Genomic DNA, 20,727 nt, shown 5'->3' with positions numbered 1-20,727 from the left:
GCAGGCAGAGGGGGCTTTAATTAAACTGATGGCAGAGGGGCTGTTCCCTGGGTTTGATTTATAGAAGGAATGAGTTAAAATCACTTCAGTACTAACACTGTGTGCGTGTGGCAAATTTATCCTGTGGGATAATATCCAAGTGCTGACATGGAAAAAGACTTTTCCCAGATGCAGGGATATTTTAAGACCCTCGTGTGTAGGAGAGTTAAGGGCACAGCTAAAAATAAAATAATAGGTTATTTAATTTTTAACAGAACTGATAGCATTAATTTATTTATTTACTGATTTCCCATAAATAATACAAGGCTCTTCTCAATTCCATGTGATTTTTCCAAATTTTGAGATTTTGGCCTTAGGTGTCTGCAGCAGATGAAGTTTTTAAGGAGATTTGCAGCCAAAAGAAGTCTTGCTGTTTCCCAGAAGGCAACTAAGGAAAAATATGTTGATTTGCTTAAAATTAATAAGAACAATCAACATGAGGATCTGGCTGTGAAGCCTTGACGTCCGAGGCTTTGGAGGAGTGACTTGGAATTGGAGAACTGAGGACAGGGAAGGAGGGGGCAAAGGGATGGAGCAGAAGGAGGGACAAGACTCCATGGGGTGACTGGAGGGAATCCCTTCCCATGTGGGGTGTAAAGTCCCCAGTCTGCCCCTGTCAGGTGCAGCTTGGGGATCACTTGAGTGTAGCAAATGTGGTTCGTCCCACTTGGAGCTGACCTGCCCTGAGTGACTGCTCTGCTCAGAGCAAGGACCTGTCTGGAAAATGTGGCTCCCAGCCCTGCTCATCTTCTTGTCACCTGCTGGTGACGTTTGCTTTAAGGAGAGGATAAACTCACACACACAAAACCCCCATGGAACGCCCCAAAAATGGGGACAGGAGAGACTTGAGTGAGTGAAAAGAGCATTATTGAAGTTTCCAGCTGGGGTTTGAGACATTAAATGAAATTCTAGATAAGATACTGAATTACTTCTTGCTCAAATGTTTATCCCAGAGCAACTGTGGCTGCCTCATCCCTAAAAGTGTCCAAGGCCAAGTTGGGCAGGACACCCTGGGCTACTGGAAGGTGTCCCTGCCCATGGCAGGAGGTGGAACTGGATGAGCTTTAAGGTCCTTCCCCCCCAAACCATTCTGGCATTCCATGATTCTAACTGACCTAATAATTCCCTCCCTTTTTGCATGTTTAATGCCCAAACCTAGAGGAGCACCAGGGAAGCTTTTAGGTTGGATTTCGGGGAAAATTTCTTCCCTGGAAGGTTGGTCAGGCCCTGGCACAGGCTGCCCAGGGCAGTGGGGACTCCTGTCCCCATCCCTGGAGGTGTTCAGAAGACGTGTGGATGTGGACAGAAGCCAGCCCACCTTCCAGCACACCCCTCTCTCCACAAGGTTTTGACTCTTGGACATATCTGACAGGTGAAATGGGCTTTTGATGTGATCTCTGAGCTTCTCCTCCCCACAGAGAGCCCTGGATGAGCTGTATGGAAATGGGATGGTTTATCCTCAGCTTCGGAGGTGTCTGGGGTTGTTTTCAGCCTCCAGCCTGGATCTGTTGAGCTCTGAGGTCCCTCCCAACCCAAACCATCCTGTGAGTCTGGGATTTTTTTGTGGTGGGAACTCTCCATCAAACTTGGATGAGTAACTAGATGTTTCTAACATGTTCAGCAGCACCTTCCAAGTCTTCAGTGTCCCAAGAACTTACCGCTGCAAAGAAGGAATAAATACGGATCATTGGGCACGGTAGTACCTGGTCAAAAATTGGACTTCATGATCTTGGAGGTCTTTCCCAACCTTAACAATTCTGTGATTCTATTTCTCATATCTATTAGACAAACCTAATGCCAGCTGACATTTCACCAGCGAAGAAATGCAGCTTCTTTTTCCTCTCATGAGGAATTCCACAAAAAAAGGAAGAATTCTTTGCTTTACCTTGTATTTATGACTTGACATTGCTATGCTTTTTAAAAAATTTCTGGGTTTTTTGTATTTCCAAGGTGTAGAGAAGAAATCTCACCAACTGCATGGAGCCTTTTAAAAATGCTTGTGAGCAGAGGTATCTCATTTATTCTGTAGTAAACTTGTTGCCTGCCCAAGGTTGGAGAGGCAGTGTCTTTAACAGGGTTTATGGTGGCAGTAGGTGACAGTCAGAGGCCACTGGGTGTAAAAAAAGAGGAGTAACCTCATTGCAGAGGAAGCCAGAGAGCTAATTAAGGGATGGAGGAGATATTTATGGTGCATTGTGTTCACTATTTCAGATATATTTAGGAGCATTCTCAAAGCTCCCTTTATATTCAGCCCCTTGCATTTTTATTACCTTCAATTTTAGATTGCACAAAATTTCACAGATGGAAGATTTTCAGGGAGTTTTAACAGGCCTGGGATGCAGATACTCATGTTTTCTATGGAATATGTTCATGACAAAGTGTTTTCTCTGCAGAATTGTCCTTTAAAACAGGGTTGCAGCAGCTTGAAGCGGTGGCAGAGCAAGAGATTCCCTTTGCATTTGGAGAGCAAAGGGAATGTTTGAAGTGTCCTTGGCACGGGCCACTTGATCTTTCAACCTTCATTGTGGTTTTCATTTAATTCTTCCATTTTCAAGGAGTAGGAATAATGTAAAACTTCTCAGGGATGACACTGCCTCTTGTTCCCATTAGATGTGACAGTGACATTGTAAGTTCTTTTCCCAGCAATTACCTCCTGCAGTTCAGAAGTTCAAAAGGTATTAAGTTCAAAGCTTGAGATCTTCGATCCAAGCAGAAAAAAAACCCACCAAGCAGCAGATGGTTTATGATGATTTAATTAACTTTAAAAGGGGTTATGTTCATCAAGCCTAAGAGAGCTTAAAGGACATGGATGGAAGAACCTTTAGCTTAACATGGTTTATTCATTGTGTATTATAGGGAATGAAACTGGGAGGGCAGGGGGGCCCTCCCAAAAATCCTGAAGAGGTTTGGATCACTGAGTCCATCACTGAGTGCAATGTCCCTGCTCCAGCAGTTCCCAAGACCACATTTGATTGCCTTTTGAGTGTCTCCAAAGATGGAGCCTCCAGAACCTCTATGAACAACCAGTTCAAGTGTTTGACCACCCTCACAGGAAAAAAAAGATGTTTTCTTGTGTTCAGAAAGAATTCCATGGGTTTGGTTTTGTGCCCAAGGCCTCTTGTCCCATCACCTGGGAGCACAACTCAGGGTCCCTTGGACTTAAGTATATCCAGGGTTTTTTAAGTGTTGCCTGACCCTGGTGGTTCTTCCACCAAGGGTAAGTCTTCCTTGCTCCAGACTTTCCCTCTGGTCTCAGGGTCCTGGGATTCCTGGTAAGAGGTATTAACTGCCATGGCCCTTTTCCATGTCGTGGATTTCCCTGGTCTTCCTTTCTTCTTTCCTGATGCCCTTCATGTCCTTTGCCAGATGCAGCTCCAGGTTGGCTTTGGCTTTCTTAACCCCAAGGGCTGGAGTTCTCACTACTTGGGATGGATCTTTCTTGATCTTGTAGAATCCTTGAATCTCCCAGCTCTCCCGGACCCCTCTGGTCCCCAGGGCTGTATCTGCTTGCAAGCAGATCCCTGAAGAGGGCAAAGTCTGCTCTCCTGAAATCCAGGCTTGAGGTCCTGCCTTTTGCTCTGTTTCCTCCTCTCCAGATTTTCAGCTCCACCATCCACATGCTCCATCCACACACCTTTGGAAAACCACTCTCCCCCCGCCCTGGGCAGCCTGTTCCAGTGCCCGAGCAACCTTTCCATGGAGAAATTTTCCCCATATCCAATCTAAATGTGCCCTGGCACAGCTTGAGGCCATTTCCTCTTGTGCTGTCGTTTGTTAGGTGGTAGAAGGGCCCAATCCCCCCCTGGCTCCACCCTCCCGTCTGCGAGTTGTCAGGACTCATCTTGGTTTGTCCACTTCATTTGGCATTTAAGCTCTTGACTTCCAGATCCACACTAAGACACACAACTCCACGCATTCCTGCCCCTCTTCCTTGCTTGACTTACATGGCAGAGCCTTTCTTCCTAAATTTGGGGGGGAAAAAGGGCTTAATTTCAGGTTTGAGCCGCTGCTCTTCGAAGAGCGAGTAACTCCTCCTGCATGTGCTCAATAACCAGGTTTTGATTTAGCTTTATTAGATTTAAAATCAATATTGTCTTCCATCCCAGTGACCTAATCCTCATTAAACCTTGCCCTGACAGCTTTCAAAGTGCAGCACTTTCTTTATAAGCCTGTGAAACAGGGGCAGCCTGAGAGAGAGGAAATGGATTGGTTTTCCTCTGCCAGAGTTAAAACAGGTCACATTTTGGGTTTTTTTTTATTCCAAATAAAACTTATTAGCAGTCTGAGGTGGAGAACTGTGAATTTTATCTTGCCAATGAACTTATAAAGAGTCTGAGTGAATTATAGTGAAAATTAAATTGTTCCTTTCGGTTTAGGAGCAGCTTCTGGAGAAGTTTACTGTGTCTAGTTAGGAAGGTCTGGTTAGAACCAGAGGTTCACTCTGAGCTGGGTGTCCTGAGCTTCCTCTTAACCAGCTCCGTGACAGTGCAAGTTCTCAAGGAATCTTTATTCCAGCCTTACAGATAAAATTCAGGGAGCGATTCGAGGTGATGTTGAGCAAACAAGCAGCAAAAACCCTCTTAGAGGGGTTTGTGTCTCTTGTATTCTTTCAGGATTTAATTGCCAGACATCTTGATGGTTGTTATGAGTGGACGTGAATGGAGTGGGCACAAGGGCTCTTATTTCTTCAGAGGGAAAACTAAGTGGAAAATAAGGGGGGTGTCATTACCTGGGACACGGAATTTCAGAGCTCTTAATGCCAAGGTTGCCCTGACCTTTCCCTGGAGCACTCGTTTCGTAAGACAAAGGCCATAATTCACAATTGCTCTTTTCAGGAGGCTGGAGAACAGAATGAACTTTACCTGAGACGAGTTAAGGGTTTATCTCTTGGTTTGTGTGCTTTCAGATTATATCCAAACCCAACGAGCCAGCCCGGCAGCACGAGAGCCACCCCGAGGAGACGGAGGAGGAGCTGCGGGAACACCAGGCCCTCCTGGAGGAGCCCTACGGCGACCGGGCCGCGGGCCAGAAGGAGGCCCCGGGACTGGCCAACGTGGTGCAGGTGAAGCAGGAACCCATCGAGAGCGATGAGGAGGAGGCAGAGCCTCAGCAGGAGCTGGAGCCCGGGCAGAGACAGGCGGAGCAGGAGCTGCTCTTCCGTCAGGTGAGTGCCCAAAACACCGCCCTGGCACTTGGGCCCTTGTAGGACATTGGTTGGGTCTTGGTGGTCACCTTGTGCTGCTCTAAGGCTGTGGCTGTGTATAGAATCCTGAGGTAAAATCAGGTGATTCCTTCCCTGGAATCAGCTCACAAGTCCCAGGGAGGAGAATCTGGATCATGTGGAACACACAGTGTGTTTACAGCCACTGGGTCTCTTCTGGGGTTGTTTCTTTGGGAAGACAAAGTGTATCTTAGCATTTCTGAACTGCTTTCAGTAGAAATGGAATCCTGCTAGCAGAGGATTTTGTTTTGGTTTTATGTTGTAAAGCAAACTAGAGAAGGCCTGGGTAAAAGAGCAGGGGATGATGTGCAATGGAGGGTGTTCCTTCTGCAGAATTAGAGATCCTGGAGCCTCCAGCCAGGCTCCCTTTTGAGGGCAAGCACTGGAGGCCTGTGGATTGCAGGTGATAAATCTGATCACAAGGTACAAGCTGATCTATGTCCCACAAGAATGTCACTGGAATGTTGCTCAGGGACTACATTTGCCCAGGAAAGCTGTGGCCGCCCTGTCCCTGGAAGTGTCCAAGGCCAGGTTGGACGGGGCTTGGAGCACCCTGGTCTAGTGGGAGGTGTCCCTGCCTATGGCAGGGGGTGGCATTGGATGAGCTTTAAGGTCCCTTCCAGCCCAAACCATTCTGGGATTGTGTAATTCTGTGTTGCTAGTGATGGACCACAGTGATCCCATTCCTCTGAAAGGGCAGCCTTAATCCTGAATCCGTGAGTGCACCTGAGGAGTCTTTAAAATAGTCTTTGCCTCAAAGAGAGAGGGAATAAACAGAAGAAAGGGATGTGAGTGTGGAAGGCTGGAACAGCTCCCTCCTGCCCAGGAGCCTGTCCAGCTGATGGTGTGGCTGTGCAGAGAACCAGCTTGGTTGGAAGCTCCCACTCCAGCCTGGGATCTGGTTGAGCTGGATTCAATCCATGATCTGGAGCACTGCACTGTTAAACAGCCCAATGCAGCGGGGTGGGAGCACAGGGGAAGGAAGACAAGGCCAGTTCTGGGGGAGGAAGGAGCTGCCTGTGCTGGTGCCCTCTCAGGTGCCCCAGGCCCAGGGCTGGGGTTCCACGTGCTGTTCTTGCCTGGCTTGGCTCTAGAAGCGTCCACATCTTCATTTGCTGTGTGCAAGGGAAAGGAATCCAAGCCTCCAAACCTTAAAAACCCTAAAAGACCCTTTTAAGAAGACACTTTCAGCAACTCCCTGCTTCTCTTCCCCACAGCAAGCCCTTCTCCTGGAGCAGCAGCGGATCCACCAGCTGAGGAACTACCAGGCGTCGCTGGAGGCGGCCGGAATGCCCGTGTCCTTCGGGGGACACCGGCCCCTGTCCCGGGCACAGTCCTCTCCAGCCTCAGCCACCTTCCCAATGTCTGTGCAGGAGCCCCCCACTAAGCCAAGGTTCACAACAGGTGAGGCTTTGGGGGGCTGCTTGGGCTGGGGGGACTGGTTTGCCTTAGGCTGGGCTTTGTTTACAAGGGTGTGGAATGGCAGGACAAGAGGGAATGTCTTTACACCTAGAGAAGGGTTAAATGGGATGTGAGGAAGGAATCCTTCCCTGTGAGGCCCTGGCACAGGTTGCCCAGAGAAGCTGTGGCTGCCCCATCCCTGGAAGTGTCCAAGGCCAGGTTGGAGCAACCTGGGCTAGTGGAAGGTGTCCCTGCCCATGGCAGGGGGGGTGGAACTGGATAATCTTAAAGGTCCCTTCCAACCCACTCTGGAATTTTATGATCCAAGATTAAAAACAGAATAATTCTCCCTGAATCCTGACAACCAACTTTCCACCCCCCCCCCCAGATCCTTCCTGTCTCTTCAGTGCCCTTAGCAACAGCTGAAAGGGAATTTTCTGTGCAACTCTCCAAACCCTGTTTTGGGTGATGAGGGATATTTTGGAGTCCACCTTCTTCCCCAAATGTCAGGCTGTATTTTGTGAATGAACAATTTGCAACGTGCCGAGCGCCTTGGGAAAAGGGAAGGAGGGGAATAGATCCCAGAACATCCAAATGGGAGTGACTCGTGATTTTGTTTGCCTTTCCCTCATGCCTTTATTCCGTTTTTAACCCACACTTCTTGCATCACTCGGTGCTGTGAGTCGGGTTTATTTTCAGGCCCTGGTGGTGTAGTAATAGATAATGTTCAGGATGACTTTTCCTCAGCTGCAAGGTGGGAAGTGTGTGCTGTCAGCCCTGTGAAAACCCAAGAAATGGCTCATTTTGACAAATCAGCCCTTTAATCTCTAATTTGTTGTTAATACTGAACCTTTGAATTGCAGCAAAACTGCATTTCCAGTTCTGGCCAGATGAAGAGATTTTGGCTTCTGCCAGGGATGCAGTGAGTGGTCCCCTGGCTCAGGGTCAGAGCACATGAAACTTGAGCTTCTAACACGCTTAACCCCAAACCTTGGAGCTTGAAAAATGAGGAAGCCTGGCCCTGCTTGAAGAGATTATTCACCCCTTCCCTCCTCCTCCCCTCATAGTGAAGTTGCCTTGTCAGTCACCTACAAGACTCTGAACATACAACAACATTTTCTACCCCAGGCTGTGCATTTGGCTCAGATTTGCACCTCTAAATTTCATTTCAAATCACAGGGAACAGGAAGAATGGAAATGTGAGGACGGGGCTGCTTGGAAAAGGTGCTGTTCCAGTGTTAAGATTTCTTTTCCTTGGAGGCAGGGTTTAAAACAATTAAAAAAAGCTGGAATATCACATTGCTTTTATTTAGCACTGCACAGTGTGTTGATATGAAGGATGCTTAGTGTGGTTCACCTGTAAAATATCCTTTTCGTGGCATTTATCCAGGTTAAAACTCCAAGGGCTTAATTTTTCCAATGCTTTCCATCTCTGCATTTATGGAGGAGGGAAAACACAATAAATCACTGTCCAAGGGGGAAGTGTTGGGCATTCCCTGGCACTAATAAAGGTGCAAAGCATAAAGGTGAGACCTCTGTACCAGTCCTATAACTTTGGTCCCTCATAAAAGGTGAAGGACTGGTTTAATTACCCATCACTGCTTAAAGTTGGACTCGATGAGGTCTCCTCCAACCTAGCTGATTCTGTGATTCTGTAACAGAGGCAGGAAGAAAGAGCCCAACTCTAGGGGTGTGGAAGGAGGGAGAAGGAAAGGAAAGGAATCTCAGCTGCTGAGCATGTGTGTGAGTGAAAGTGCCTCATGTTTTCCTGGAGTTGTGCACGGTGTGTCGGAGATCGTGGGTTTGGAGGTGGCTGCTAAAGCTTAATCACTGGGATTGAGCCACTCTTTGAAAGGCAGGAAATTAAAGTCTTGGGTATTTTTCAAAGTGCTCAAGCTCATCAGGCTGCTTTTTCCCTAGGAAAATCCATCTGGTTGATAAGTGGCTGCTTTGGAGACTGATCCTAACGGGCTTATGGGCTTTGGATTGCAGAGGAATGAGGGCTGGCATTGGTGTGATCATGTGGGGAGAGGGCTGGAAGAACCAAACCTCATTAATGGCCCTAAGTAAGCCAACCAGGATCACTCTGCACACCACTGTGGCTCTTAAGAGATCAATTACTGTCCAACGGGCAAAGGAATTGTTCATCCCCTTCATGTTTGGGATATTATATAGAAATAATACAGTAACCTGAGGTTTTGTCTGAACAGAGTCACTCCAGACAGCTGGAAATTCGGGGGGGTTGGGATATTTTATTTTCCTGTCTCTCTCAGTGACAACACCTGAGACTTCAAAGGTACAGGGGAAAGAACCCGTAATACAGCTCTCAAACATGATGTCCATTACTCCACATCAAAGTGAAAGCTGTGCCCTTCCTGACTCCTCTGAGCAATCAGTTTGATGTCCCAGAGCATGACATTTAATTTTCCTTCCTCCCAGAAAGCCAGTCCTTGAACTTGCCCTCTCCAGATCAAGCAGCCCCGTGACTTTAATGAATCCTTGTGCCTGCCCTGTTCTACACACTTGAATAAGGATCCTCAGGTTGGGCCATTAATTTGCATAGCTCCAATTATCCAGTCTCTGATCTCCTGTAAAAATGGGTCCACAAATTATTCTGATGTTCTGCATTAAAGGGTTTTTCCTTTCTAATGGAGGCATTTATTCTCTCCTGTGCAGAGCAATATAATTATCTGAACCTCAAATCATATGTTTGTTCTGCCAAGAAAAGCCAGTTGGTTTTGCTTTAGTGCTGACCTTTAAAAATGATTGTTCTTGTGTCTGAGCAGAGCCTTGCTTCCAGCACCACTTAATTTAACTTGTAACGGCCAATGGAGTTTTGTGTTTTAAGCTTAAATTGCCAAGATTCCCTTTGTGTGTCTCTGTGTGTGTGTGTGTGCGTGTGTTCAGCTGAGTGTCCCCAACCACAGGAAGGAACTGGGAACAGCTCCTGTCTTTCCAGTGGGTTGGTTTCTAGGAAAGAGGAATGATGAGTGACGTGTGATTAGAGCATGGAAGACATGCTCATTCCCTGAGACACTGCTGTTGTCCTGGAACCCTTGGGAAAGGAGAAACTGTTGATCAACCAGGTTCTGTAAAGGCCAGGTTTGTGGTGGGATAGAATCCCAGAATGGTTTGGGTTGGGAGGGACCTCAAAGCTCATCCCATCTCACCCCCTGCCATGGGCAGGGACACCTTCCACCAGCCCAGGTTGCTCTAAGCCCCGTCCAACCTGGCCTTGGACACTTCCAGGGATGGGGCAGCCACAGCTTCTCTGGGCAACCTGTGCCAGGGCCTCCACGCCCTCCCAGGGAAGAATTCCTTCCCCATATCCCATCTAAAAATCTCTTTAAGACCTTGCACTGGTTTAAATAAACTCAGACTGGGGTGGAAGCTTCTCCTCGGGTGAATTCAGGACTTGCCTTGGCCCAGCAGCTGGCTGTGATGTTTGATGCTGTGGATCAAACATGGGAGACCTCAAAAGACCTTTGCAGCAAGCCCTTCTTTCTTAAGTGACCTTTGGCTGACCCAGAGCCAGCCAACTCCCCAGGGCTCTGTTCTTTCCCTGGAACTGAACATGGCTTGGGTTTTGTGGGCTGTTTTTTCCCTTTGCCCTCCCTCACCTCCAGCAAAGCGAGAAGCTGCCAGGCCCCTGCCCTGAGGCTGGATACCTGAGAGTGTCAGGCTTTGCTCAGGGGGAGAAGCCACATTTTTGCAGTGGTAGAACATGCCCACACTCAGTCAGGAGGTGGGATTGCAGCTGGAGCCAAGCCTGGCAATGTGCAGGAGCATTGGGAACGTGCAGGAGCAGGGCCCTCAGCTCCGGGCTGCGTGTCTGGGGCTGTTCCCAGGGTCGGGTTCCTCACAAACCCCTTTTAACTCCCTGCTCTTGCCAGTTGTGCTGTTTCTCCAGACTTGAACTGGGAATGGGGAAGCCTGTGTAGGTGTGCTCATCTGGGATTTCTGAGGAGGGATACCAGCCAAAGCACATCCTGGAACACCTGCATCTGGGACCAGCTCCTGCCTTTAGAGGCTTTGGATTCTCAAGACTTGATTTCACAGAAATCATAGAAAACCTTGGGTGGGAAGGGACCTGAAAGCCCATCTGCTTTGTACTCCCTGCCATGGGCAGGGACACCTTCCACTAGCCCAGGTTGCTTCAACCTGACCTGGAACACTTCCAGAGATCGAAGGACAGCCACAGCTTCTCTGGAAAAATCCATTCCAGTGCCTTACTACCCTCACAGGGAAGGTTCCTTCCCAATATCCCATCTAACCCTGTCCTCTGGCACTGGGAAGCCATTCTCCCTTGTCCTGTCCCTCCATCCCTTGTCCCAAGTCCTTCTCCAGCTCTCCTGGAGCCCCTTTAGGCCCTGGAAGGGGATCTCAGATCTTCCTGGACCCTTTTCTTCTCCAGGTGAACCCCCCAGCTCTCCCAGCCTGGCTCCAGGGCAGAGGGGCTCCAGCCCTTGGATCAACTTCATACTGTACTTTCAGACAGATATTTCTTCCAAGAAACCTTATTCTTTGAGGAAAAAAACCCAAACCAACCCCTTTTATTCTGTTTTCTGGAGCTTCTGGCTGAAGGGAAGGGTAGATTTGAACATTTGACTGTGTGTCTTTTGCTTGAGCAAAAAAATTACAGGTCATTTGTCCCTGGGACGTGGCTGGGGAGGACCTGCTGTTTTCCTCCAGCAGAACATTGGCTTTGGAATCTCAGCTCTCCTTCCAAAAACGGACCCAGGCAACTGTGGAGCATGAATCAAAGTTGTCATGCCATAAATCCTTGGGAACGAGAGGGGATTTAGCTGCCTTACTCCCGCACTGAGATGAAACAACACTGCTAAATCCTTCATCTCGTGCTGAATAACGATGCCCAAGTGGGTGCTAATGGCCTTAATTAGCATGTTGTCAAATAATGGTGATGCAGCGACTTCAGCACGAACTGTTTTATGAAACACGGTCCTGCCAACGACTTATTCCTTCTGCTTTTCAATCCCAAGCCCTGGAGTCATTTTAGCAGCAAGTAGAAGAGTGCCTCCTCTCCTCAAATGCGGTTCCTTCGCTGGCACGGAAGTGATGCTTTGGGGTGTCACCTCCTGCTGTCACTGTCACACCCTCAGGTGTTGGTGCTGGTTTCTTTGCCACAGCCATTGAGGGTTTCCAGAGGAAGGCATGGTTGCAGGTTTGGTGCTGTCTCAAAGCAGCACCTTGGATTTTCCCTTCTTGGAGCTCCATGGCTTGGAGCCCAACACCCAGTTTTGCTCTAGAGCTGTTGCATTGAATAGAAAGTACAAACCGTGCTTCTTTCCCCCCCATAAATCTGGCAAATTTGGGTGGTTTTTTTTTTTTTTACTGAGAGCAATTTTGGACCCTCTGTCCCAGGCCTCGTGTATGACACCTTGATGCTGAAGCACCAGTGTACCTGTGGAAACACCAACAGCCACCCGGAGCACGCGGGGAGGATCCAGAGCATCTGGTCCAGGCTCCAGGAGACCGGGCTGCGGGGCAAGTGTGAGGTAGGAAAAACACGGGAAAACACAGCAAAGGGGGGCGGTTGTTGTTCTTGTTATTGTCATTATATTGTCATTATGTAATTATATTAATATAATATATGCTATATAATATAAAGCTTATTAATTATATTGATGTTATTAATATTGCTAATTACTATTCATTGATATATGCATTAATTATATTTATATTGTTGATATTATTAATTATCGTTCATTAATATTAATTACATTACTATATTATATGCGATATTTAAAATATATACAGTGTATATTATAAATATAACATGTAATATAATGTATAGCATATATATTATATATGAGATATATAATGTATAAATATTTTCCATTTGTTATTAAATTATATTACCATATTAAATGCTATATAATGCATTGTACAGTGTATTATATAATTATATTCATAGTCTAGTTATTATTAATATTATATTGCTATATTAGATATGATATATAAAATACATTATGTGTAGTGGATGTTATAAATATAATATATAATATAATATATAGAATATATATCATGTATTAAAAATCCATTCCGGTGCCTCACCACCCTCACACGGAAGAATTGATGATATAAATATATCAATGTTATTATTATTATATGCTCTTATTATTAAATTACATTAGATGTTATTATTATTATATTACCATTATGTAATTATATAAATCTATTATATGCTATATAATATATGGCATGTGAATTGTATTGCTATTATTGCTATTATTAATTACTATTCATAAGTATTAATTATATTACTATAATATATGTGATATTTAAATCTATTATGTACCATATATAGTATAAATGTAATATTTAATATAATGTATAGGATATATATTTTATATGAAATATAATATATATATTACTTTTATTATTATTAAATTATATTACTGTATGATATGCTAGATCATACATTGCACTATGTATTATAGAATTATATTAATAGTCTTCATTATTTTTAATTAATTATATTACTATATTAGATATTATATATAAAATAAATGATGTATAGTGTATGTTAGAAATATAATATATCATATATTTCATATATATTCTATATGAAATATATAAGTATGTCAGTGTTACTGTTATTAAATTATAAGCTTTATTATTAAATTATATGCTGCTATTATTAGTATTAGCATTGTTATTAAGATCGATTCATAGTTGTTAGTTCGAAATACCAGTGATGATAAATAGGGCTCTACATGTGTGTTCATCAGTTCAAGCTCTGAGGGACTGGATGTCCTGGGATAAACAGCTGTGGCAGCCCCTGCGCAGGAACATTCCCGAGCCCTCAGCTCAGCCTTCCACGTGGTGGCAGCATTGCCATTGCCTGCATTCCCTAATCCCAGCATTGCCATTCCCTGCATTCCCTAACCCTGGCATTGCCATTGCCTGCATTCCCTACTCCAAGCACTGCCATTGCCTGCATTCCCTAACCCTGGCATTGCCATTGCCTGCATTCCCTACTCCCAGCATTGCCATTCCCTGCATTCCCTAACCCTGGCATTGCCATTGCCTGCATTCCCTACTCCCAGCACTGCCATTGCCTGCATTCCCTAACCCTGGCATTGCCATTGCCTGCATTCCGTAATCCCAGCATTGCCATTGCCTGCATTCCCTAACCCTGGCATTGCCATTGCCTTCATTCCCTAATCCCAGCACTGCCATTGCCTACATTCCCTAACCCTGGCATTGCCATTGCCTACATTCCCTAACCCCTGGCACTGCCATTGCCTACATTCCCTCACCCTGGCATTGCCATTGCCTACATTCCCTAACCCCCATTGCCTACATTCCCTAACCCTGGCACTGCCATTGCCTATATTCCCTGACCCCTGGCACTGCCATTGCCTGCATTCCCTAACCCCCAGCATCCCTTCCAAGCTGCTTCTGTCCGTGGATGCCCATTTCACTGAATTCTGGGATTATTTGGGAACAAAAAACCTGCAAAGCCAAGTGCCCGGTGCTGTCCTGCTCCAGGAGCTCGTTGTGCAGTGCTGGTCACTTAAATGGGTGTTAAATATTCCCTGATGTACAAATTCCTCATTGTACAATCTGTTATTGTCCTTCATTTCCTGTTAATTTCCTTTAGGAAGATTTTTTCCCCTGATTTTCCTGCTTAATTTGGTACTTTTGTTTGCTTTTGGAGCTGCTGTTGATGTTCACTCTGCTTTCCAGCTGTGTTTCCCTTCTGACCATTGCTGATGTTCAGCCTCATCCTTTCAGACTCGTCTGAAAGTTCAGACTCTTCCTTTTCCCAAAGCTGATAAATACCTGCTAATGAGGTTTCTACCTTAATTCCCTGCTGGTTTTCTCCAGGGTCTGCCCTGACATTTCAGGTTGCATTCCTTGTCTCTCTGGTTACCTTTGCTTTATCCCCACCATCTCCTGCCCATGCCTGTCTGAAAGTTTCCTTCTTTATCTTGACTTTTCTCTTGGGCTTGATGGGCACAGCCTTTCCCTGTTTCTCCAGCTCCTTCCTACATCCAGACTTCCCTCAAATAAAAAAAACAGGCCAGGTTGGACAGGGCTTGGAGCAACCTGGTCTAGTGGAAGGTGTCCCTGCCTGGGTGGTGGAAGAAGGTCCCTTCCAACGTCAGCCACTCTGAGATTCCATGATTTTGTAGTTTAATCCATTTCTTATGTTTCATATTTGTAAAAGGACAGTTGGAGCTTTGATATTTCCTCATCCTGACATTTCCCCTTCCTTCCTGAACTGCCCTTTGCTGTGGTCAGGGGGGTAGTTTGATGCTGTTGGTTGCCAGGAGTTGCTCAACACAGATTAAAAACACAGGAGCCTGCATGGTAACTAATGATTTACACACTGTGGAGGATCAAACGAGACTCCACTGGATTCCTGTCCTCTTCCAGGAGTTTTACAGCTCATTCCCCACACAACTAAACCCCCACTCTGCTCTCTCGTCCAGCAGTTCTGGGTGCCTGTCCCCTGGAATGTCCCCATGGTGTTTCTGTCCCACACCTGCCCCAAGCCGAAGGTCTCACAGATAAATATTTATGTCAGTCACGCAAACAAATGTTGACTTTGAAATTCCAGATGCACAGACTAAGGGAAAACCTGTTCCCATCAGGCAGCTGAGAGGCTCCCAAACACCCTGCCCAAGGGCTGAGATCCTGCCACTGTTTCTGGACTCGATGATCCTTGTGGGTCCCTTCCAACTCAGGATGTTCTGTGATCTCTCTCAGAGTCAATGGAAGTGATCCAGAAGGGGCACAAATCAGAAATATCCCGGAATCCCAGAGTGGTTTGGCTTGGAAGGGACCTTAAAGCTCACCTCGTTCTGGGTTTCACCTGAGGGATGAGTAGATTTGCTATGGTGCCTCCAGCCCAGCCTGCACCCTCCTGTGAGAAAGCAGCTTGCAACAGATTGAACCTGCAGGGATTTCCCGCATGAGTTTTAGAGCAGAAAGGTTGGAACTGACCCTTCATTGCTTGACAGTTCACTTTGGAAATCGTGTCTGGCAGAAACTTTTAGTTAATAATCGTGGTGGAGATGCTGGAGAGTGGTTTGGAGGGACATTTTCACTAGAGAATCATTTTCTAGTGGCTTATAAATCCTGAATATTCATTAGTCAAGCAATGCCTTTGTTATTTAGCAAATGCACATTTGAAAACAGAAATAAATGTAAAAATGACTTTGTGTGTCCAGCTGGTGTTTTGAGTAAGAGATTAAACCAAAATCTGAATTGTTCTGGGTAAGAACCCAGAAATGTGGGTGTTTTGCTCCCTATCTTTATGATTTGCTAAGGAAAAAGAAAAGCACTTTAGTGAGAGTGATTTCCTCACCCTTTCCTTTGCTCTTGCAGTGCATCCGTGGAAGGAAAGCGACTCTGGAAGAGCTGCAGACGGTTCACTCGGAAGCCCACACGCTGCTCTACGGCACAAACCCTCTGAACAGGCAGAAGCTGGACAGCAAGAAGCTTCTAGGTATCATTCCCTGGGGGAAAATCCCCCTTCCTGACCCCTGGCACTCACACTGCAATCCTCATCCTTGATTTAGCAACACGAAGGGTGGGATGTTGGGGTTCCCTCCATCCTTAGCCCTGTGCAGTTCCCAAGAGGATTGTTCCCACCTCCATGTACAGGGTACACCTCCCTCTTTTCAGGTAATCCCTAAAGCCTAAATAGCTAAAACTTCCTTTCTTTAACGTCTTCAGAACTTGAAGGGAGGTTTCCCTGAGAAGGGAAGATAATTCATACAGTTTATTTTATCCTGTGTGTTAGGAAGTTATCCATGGCTAGGGAGGAACTGGAATACCCTCCTAAGGATGTGGATCTGCAGCCCCAACCAGCTGCACAGGCATCAACAATAGCTGTGAGGTTTGTGTGGATAATCTGCAAGAGAGATGCAGGGACCTCTTAGTCTTAGATTTGTTTAATGTGGACTAAGATTGTTTATCCCTTTCTCTGGAGTCTGGATCTTCCTGAAGCAGAGCCTCAGCTGGTGGAAAATATAGATTTCTTTTCCTCAGCAAAAATCCTAAGGGATGGATGTTGAGATACCAAGCCCCCCAAGCACCAAACCACGTGGATTTTAGCACCTCAACTCCCTGTAGACACCATCCCCTCCCTTTACTTGGGGCCTGTCTGCAGCCCCTGTTTGCAGGTGAGAGGCTGGAGGGGCATTTTGGGAACTTCTCACGTGGGGATCAGCAAAAAAAAAAGACATTTCTGGGACCCTGACATTGAGAAAGTTTATTTTGGGATTAGCATGGCTTTGGATGATATGAAAAGAGGATTAACTCCATGACCTGCATGATGTCACAGCAAAGGGGCTGGAAAGATTTTGCCATGTGCTCAGTGTGTCCATGAGATCCCCAAAGAGGGAAACCGTTAACCAGTTGATTAAACAGGCAATTAGCACTGTCTTTATAGCTCACTTCCCACCTCTTTAAACTCAGAGAACCCAAAAGTAGACCCCTCCAGCTGAAGGATGGCTCAGTTAGTGTGTAACCTTTGAAGAATTTCCGATGTCATATCCTTGGGAGTGGGAAACCATCAGTCCACAGGAGCGGTGTGTAAGTCTGCCTTGGTAGGTCCAGGAAGATCCTCTTGAGATACTTTTTCAGTCTGTGACCCTTTGCACAGTCTGGATCAGTGGTTCCACAGTTTATTTGGATAGTGTTGGATCTGGGGACACCCCCACTCGCTGAATCATTCCTTAGAGAACCCGAGAGAGGAGCAACTCTTGCTCTGCCTGGGAGTCCTCCTGTAGTTCTGCTCTGTGTCCCCCTTGGCTTTAACCCCTCATTTTAAAATGTCTGTGGAGATCAAATTTATTCCTGTAGTGAAGGGAAATCATTCGAACACCTGAGGGCATTCCAGAACAAAATGTTGTCTCTTTGGGTGCAAAGAAGACCAAGTTGTCAGAGACATGAGGAAGATCCCCAAGGATCTCCAGTAGGACTGTCCAGTAGCTCTTAGCTGAGCTTAAACCTGGTTTCCTAAACCCACTTGGCACCATTTTAGCCTTGAGCTGCTGGCAGTGGGACTGGCTGCCAGCTTGCATGACCATCTTCCTTCTTTCCTTGTTGGATTCTGCAGGGATAACAGGGAACCTGGGAGGTGAACACTCTGTAACAGCCCCTCCCTCAGCCATCCTCTCCTGCTGAGAGTTTAAAAGGCTTTTAAGTGTCCAAACCGGCTCTGTGGGGGTTCTTTTAAACCTATTGGAAGGTAGGTTAGGGCAGGTTTGAAGGCTGAGAGCGAAGCTCTGTGTGAGGCTTCAGTGTGCAAATGGAGTCTGTTAGAGCTCAGTGTCTTGGCACAGTGTGGGATGACTCTGTAAATTCTGTGCCTTTGATATGTCTGGGAGGAAGAAAAAAAGCACCAGAAACCTCAACCTAAAAGGGAGGAGCTTGGGAAGCTGGGGGATGGAAACACAGGATGGTTCTTGTTAAGCTTCTGTAAACGATAAGGGGGAAGTGCCTTCATGGAATCAGAGATTCCCGGGACGGTTTGGGTTGGAGGGACCTTAAAGAGCATCTTATTCCACTCCCTGCCATGGGCAGGGACACCTTCCAGTAGCCCAGCTTGCTCCAAGCCCTGTCCAACCTGGCCTTGGACACTCCCAGCTTCTCTGGGCAATCTGTGCCAGGGCCTCACCACCCTCCCAGGGAAGGATTTAATCCTAATATCCCACCTAACCTATTCCCTTCCAGTGTAAAACCATTTTCCCCTCACAGTCAAGGATACAAAATACATCTCTCCTTTGACAGTGGAGGGACTTGGAACCTGTTGGACAAGTTGAAACTTAGGCAAATAAAGCTGGTTTTAATTTGTGAGGAGCAATCAGAAAGTGTTGTCAAGAAGATAAATATCAAAATAATGGGTGGATTAGCAGTGAAAGATGTGACAGAAGGTCTGAGGCAGGATGATCTAAGAACTTCCACGTGGATCTAATCAAAGAGTGCATCTCCCTTTGAGCTCAGCTTAATCCAGATGCATTAACTCCTCTTTCAGTCAGACTGGTTTGGCTTGGAAGGGACCTTAAAGCTCATCCCATTCCACCCCCTGCCGTGGGCAGGGACACCTCCCACTAGCCCAGGTTGCTCCAAGTCCTGTCAGGAGGATAATTTGCTCACACACAAGCCCAGAAAGTGATGTTACATTTCTTACAGATCCAAAATTAGCCCTGCAGATGCTTTTCTCCATTTTTCTCCAATTCTTCCTGTTGCTTTTGCTCTTCCAGACAAAACACGTGTTTTTTTTTGCTTGCCACTGGTTTGGTTTTTGTCTTCCTCTTTTGTGAAGCCCCTGCTCTCCAAAGCTCTGTAGTAACTGCAGATGGGTGATAATTGGGGTGTTTTTATGATTTCCTGTCCGCCTCCAGTTGAAAGGGGTCAAAGTGTTCATCCCAGCAGATTGTTGGTGGCATCTCTGTCGTTTGCAGTCAGTGGCACTGCTGGAAATGTCAGACAGCACCCAAACCTTGCATAAAAATAAGTGATTTATAGAAGCCTTTTCTTCTGGGGAGGCTTTTGAACAAGCCCAAGTACATTGTGTGTGTGTGTGCTGTAAAATTAAAGAAACCCCCCCAGTCTGTGTTGCTGTGTTTGCCATCAAACTGGCCCCAAATCTGGTGAACTTTGCCTTTTGGCCTCACAGGGTCCCTTTTTTTGTGTCCCTGCAGGTTCTCTAACGTCGATGTTTGTCAGGCTGCCTTGCGGTGGTGTCGGGGTGAGTGACTCTCTTTAATGTGTAAATAATGTCCTGTTTGTTCTCCCAGTGCCCTCAGCACCAACAAAATTGTTGCTTTGCATTCCAGCAAGTGGGTAATTGCGACCAGATGCTGCCCATAAACAGGGGCTGTGGGGCTGCTCAGCCTCACGTGCCTTTCTTCAAAAGCAGCAGGAAGGTTTTTCAGCTATTTTGGAGAGTCCAAGTGTGTGGGACATTCAGAGGCTTGTTTGGGCTCTGGCTTTTAGGAGGAAAAAAATCATTTCCCAGGCAGGGATGTTTTAATGGCTTCGGGGTTGCTCCCTTTGCATCCAAAAATGCCTTTTCCGTGGAAAGCAGGATGTGTTTGTGCTGTGTAGGTGTTTCATCTTCAGTCCTTGGACTTCAGAGCTGCCTCGACAGCAGGTGGAAAAGGGGGGTGATAAAACAGTGATTATCCAAGGACAGTATTTGGGAAGTTCCTGTGAATAGTAAGTTTGTCCTTGAATTGAAATGTCCCACAGGTTGTGCAGCACAAGGGATTTGTCTTCAGCATTTGGCATCTTTTATCCTCCAGCTCCTGAAAAATCCATGTGGATTCTGAAGGAGGTGACTAAAACACCCCTCCATCCCTCCTGGAAAAGCTGAACATTACTTTTTCAGCTACCAGATTTCCATATTATAAGACTTTTTGTTGTTGTTTGCTCCCATAAAGCCAAAAAAACCCCAAACCCTAAATACCTTGTTTTGAAGGTTTTCTCGTTTTCCTTTGGAGCCTGAGAACTTAAATGTTTCCCTTTCAAGTCAGACTTTCTGCTCCAGAGTTTCTGTGGAGGGTGACAGGACAGAAAATCGTGGAGAACAGGAAGGGAAAAGAATGAGAAGAGACAATAAAAGGCATTGTGTTTGAAAATTCACAGCGGTAGTTCTGCTGCATAATTGTAGCTCGTGAGGTTGAGCTTTCAAGGTCTGGATTCTGTTATGGAAATGAAACAAAATTGTTTTCTTCCTGAGCCTTTGCAAAATCGCTGCTTTGAAAATTATCCCGTCAAAAAAAAAAGAAAAAAAGAGGAGAATAATCGTCGTTCCTTCATCCCGCCACTCGTGGAGAGATTTTATTTTGTATTGTAAATATGCTGCAGCCTCCTAATTCATGGCAAATTTTTGGCTGGAGCTTTAAAGGCTTGGATTTACCCTGCCCTGCAGTCAGGCATGCCATTCAAATCAAAAAAAAAAAAAAAAAAAGTAAAATATAAAATTATCATTTGCAAATGAAAGCTGAATGGTAACGAGGGGAGGCAGGGCCTGGGCCCAGCACGGGCCCACAAGTCTGGCATTAAATCCTAAAACAGGG

At 46.1% G+C, this 20,727-nt stretch overlaps 1 protein-coding gene across 9 annotated transcripts in view; it reads left to right on the top strand.

Annotated features, from left to right (window-relative positions):
- The window catches only part of HDAC4 (histone deacetylase 4), a 190,295-nt gene that overhangs the window by 142,793 nt on the left and 26,775 nt on the right, over positions 1 to 20,727 (top strand). For all 9 annotated transcript variants that reach the window (XM_064660250.1, XM_064660251.1, XM_064660249.1 and 6 more), the window contains 5 exons: positions 4,946 to 5,203; positions 6,478 to 6,664; positions 12,044 to 12,177; positions 16,022 to 16,142; positions 19,348 to 19,394. In XM_064660250.1, coding sequence (XP_064516320.1) covers positions 4,946 to 5,203; positions 6,478 to 6,664; positions 12,044 to 12,177; positions 16,022 to 16,142; positions 19,348 to 19,394 — 747 coding nt within the window. The remainder of the gene's footprint in view (positions 1 to 4,945; positions 5,204 to 6,477; positions 6,665 to 12,043; positions 12,178 to 16,021; positions 16,143 to 19,347; positions 19,395 to 20,727) is intronic.

Source organism: Pseudopipra pipra, chromosome 7 (genome assembly GCF_036250125.1).
Source record: "Pseudopipra pipra isolate bDixPip1 chromosome 7, bDixPip1.hap1, whole genome shotgun sequence".
In the NCBI taxonomy this organism is placed as follows: domain Eukaryota; kingdom Metazoa; phylum Chordata; class Aves; order Passeriformes; family Pipridae; genus Pseudopipra; species Pseudopipra pipra.
Note: the sequence above shows the minus strand (reverse complement) of the source record. Positions and strands in the feature narration are given on the sequence as shown.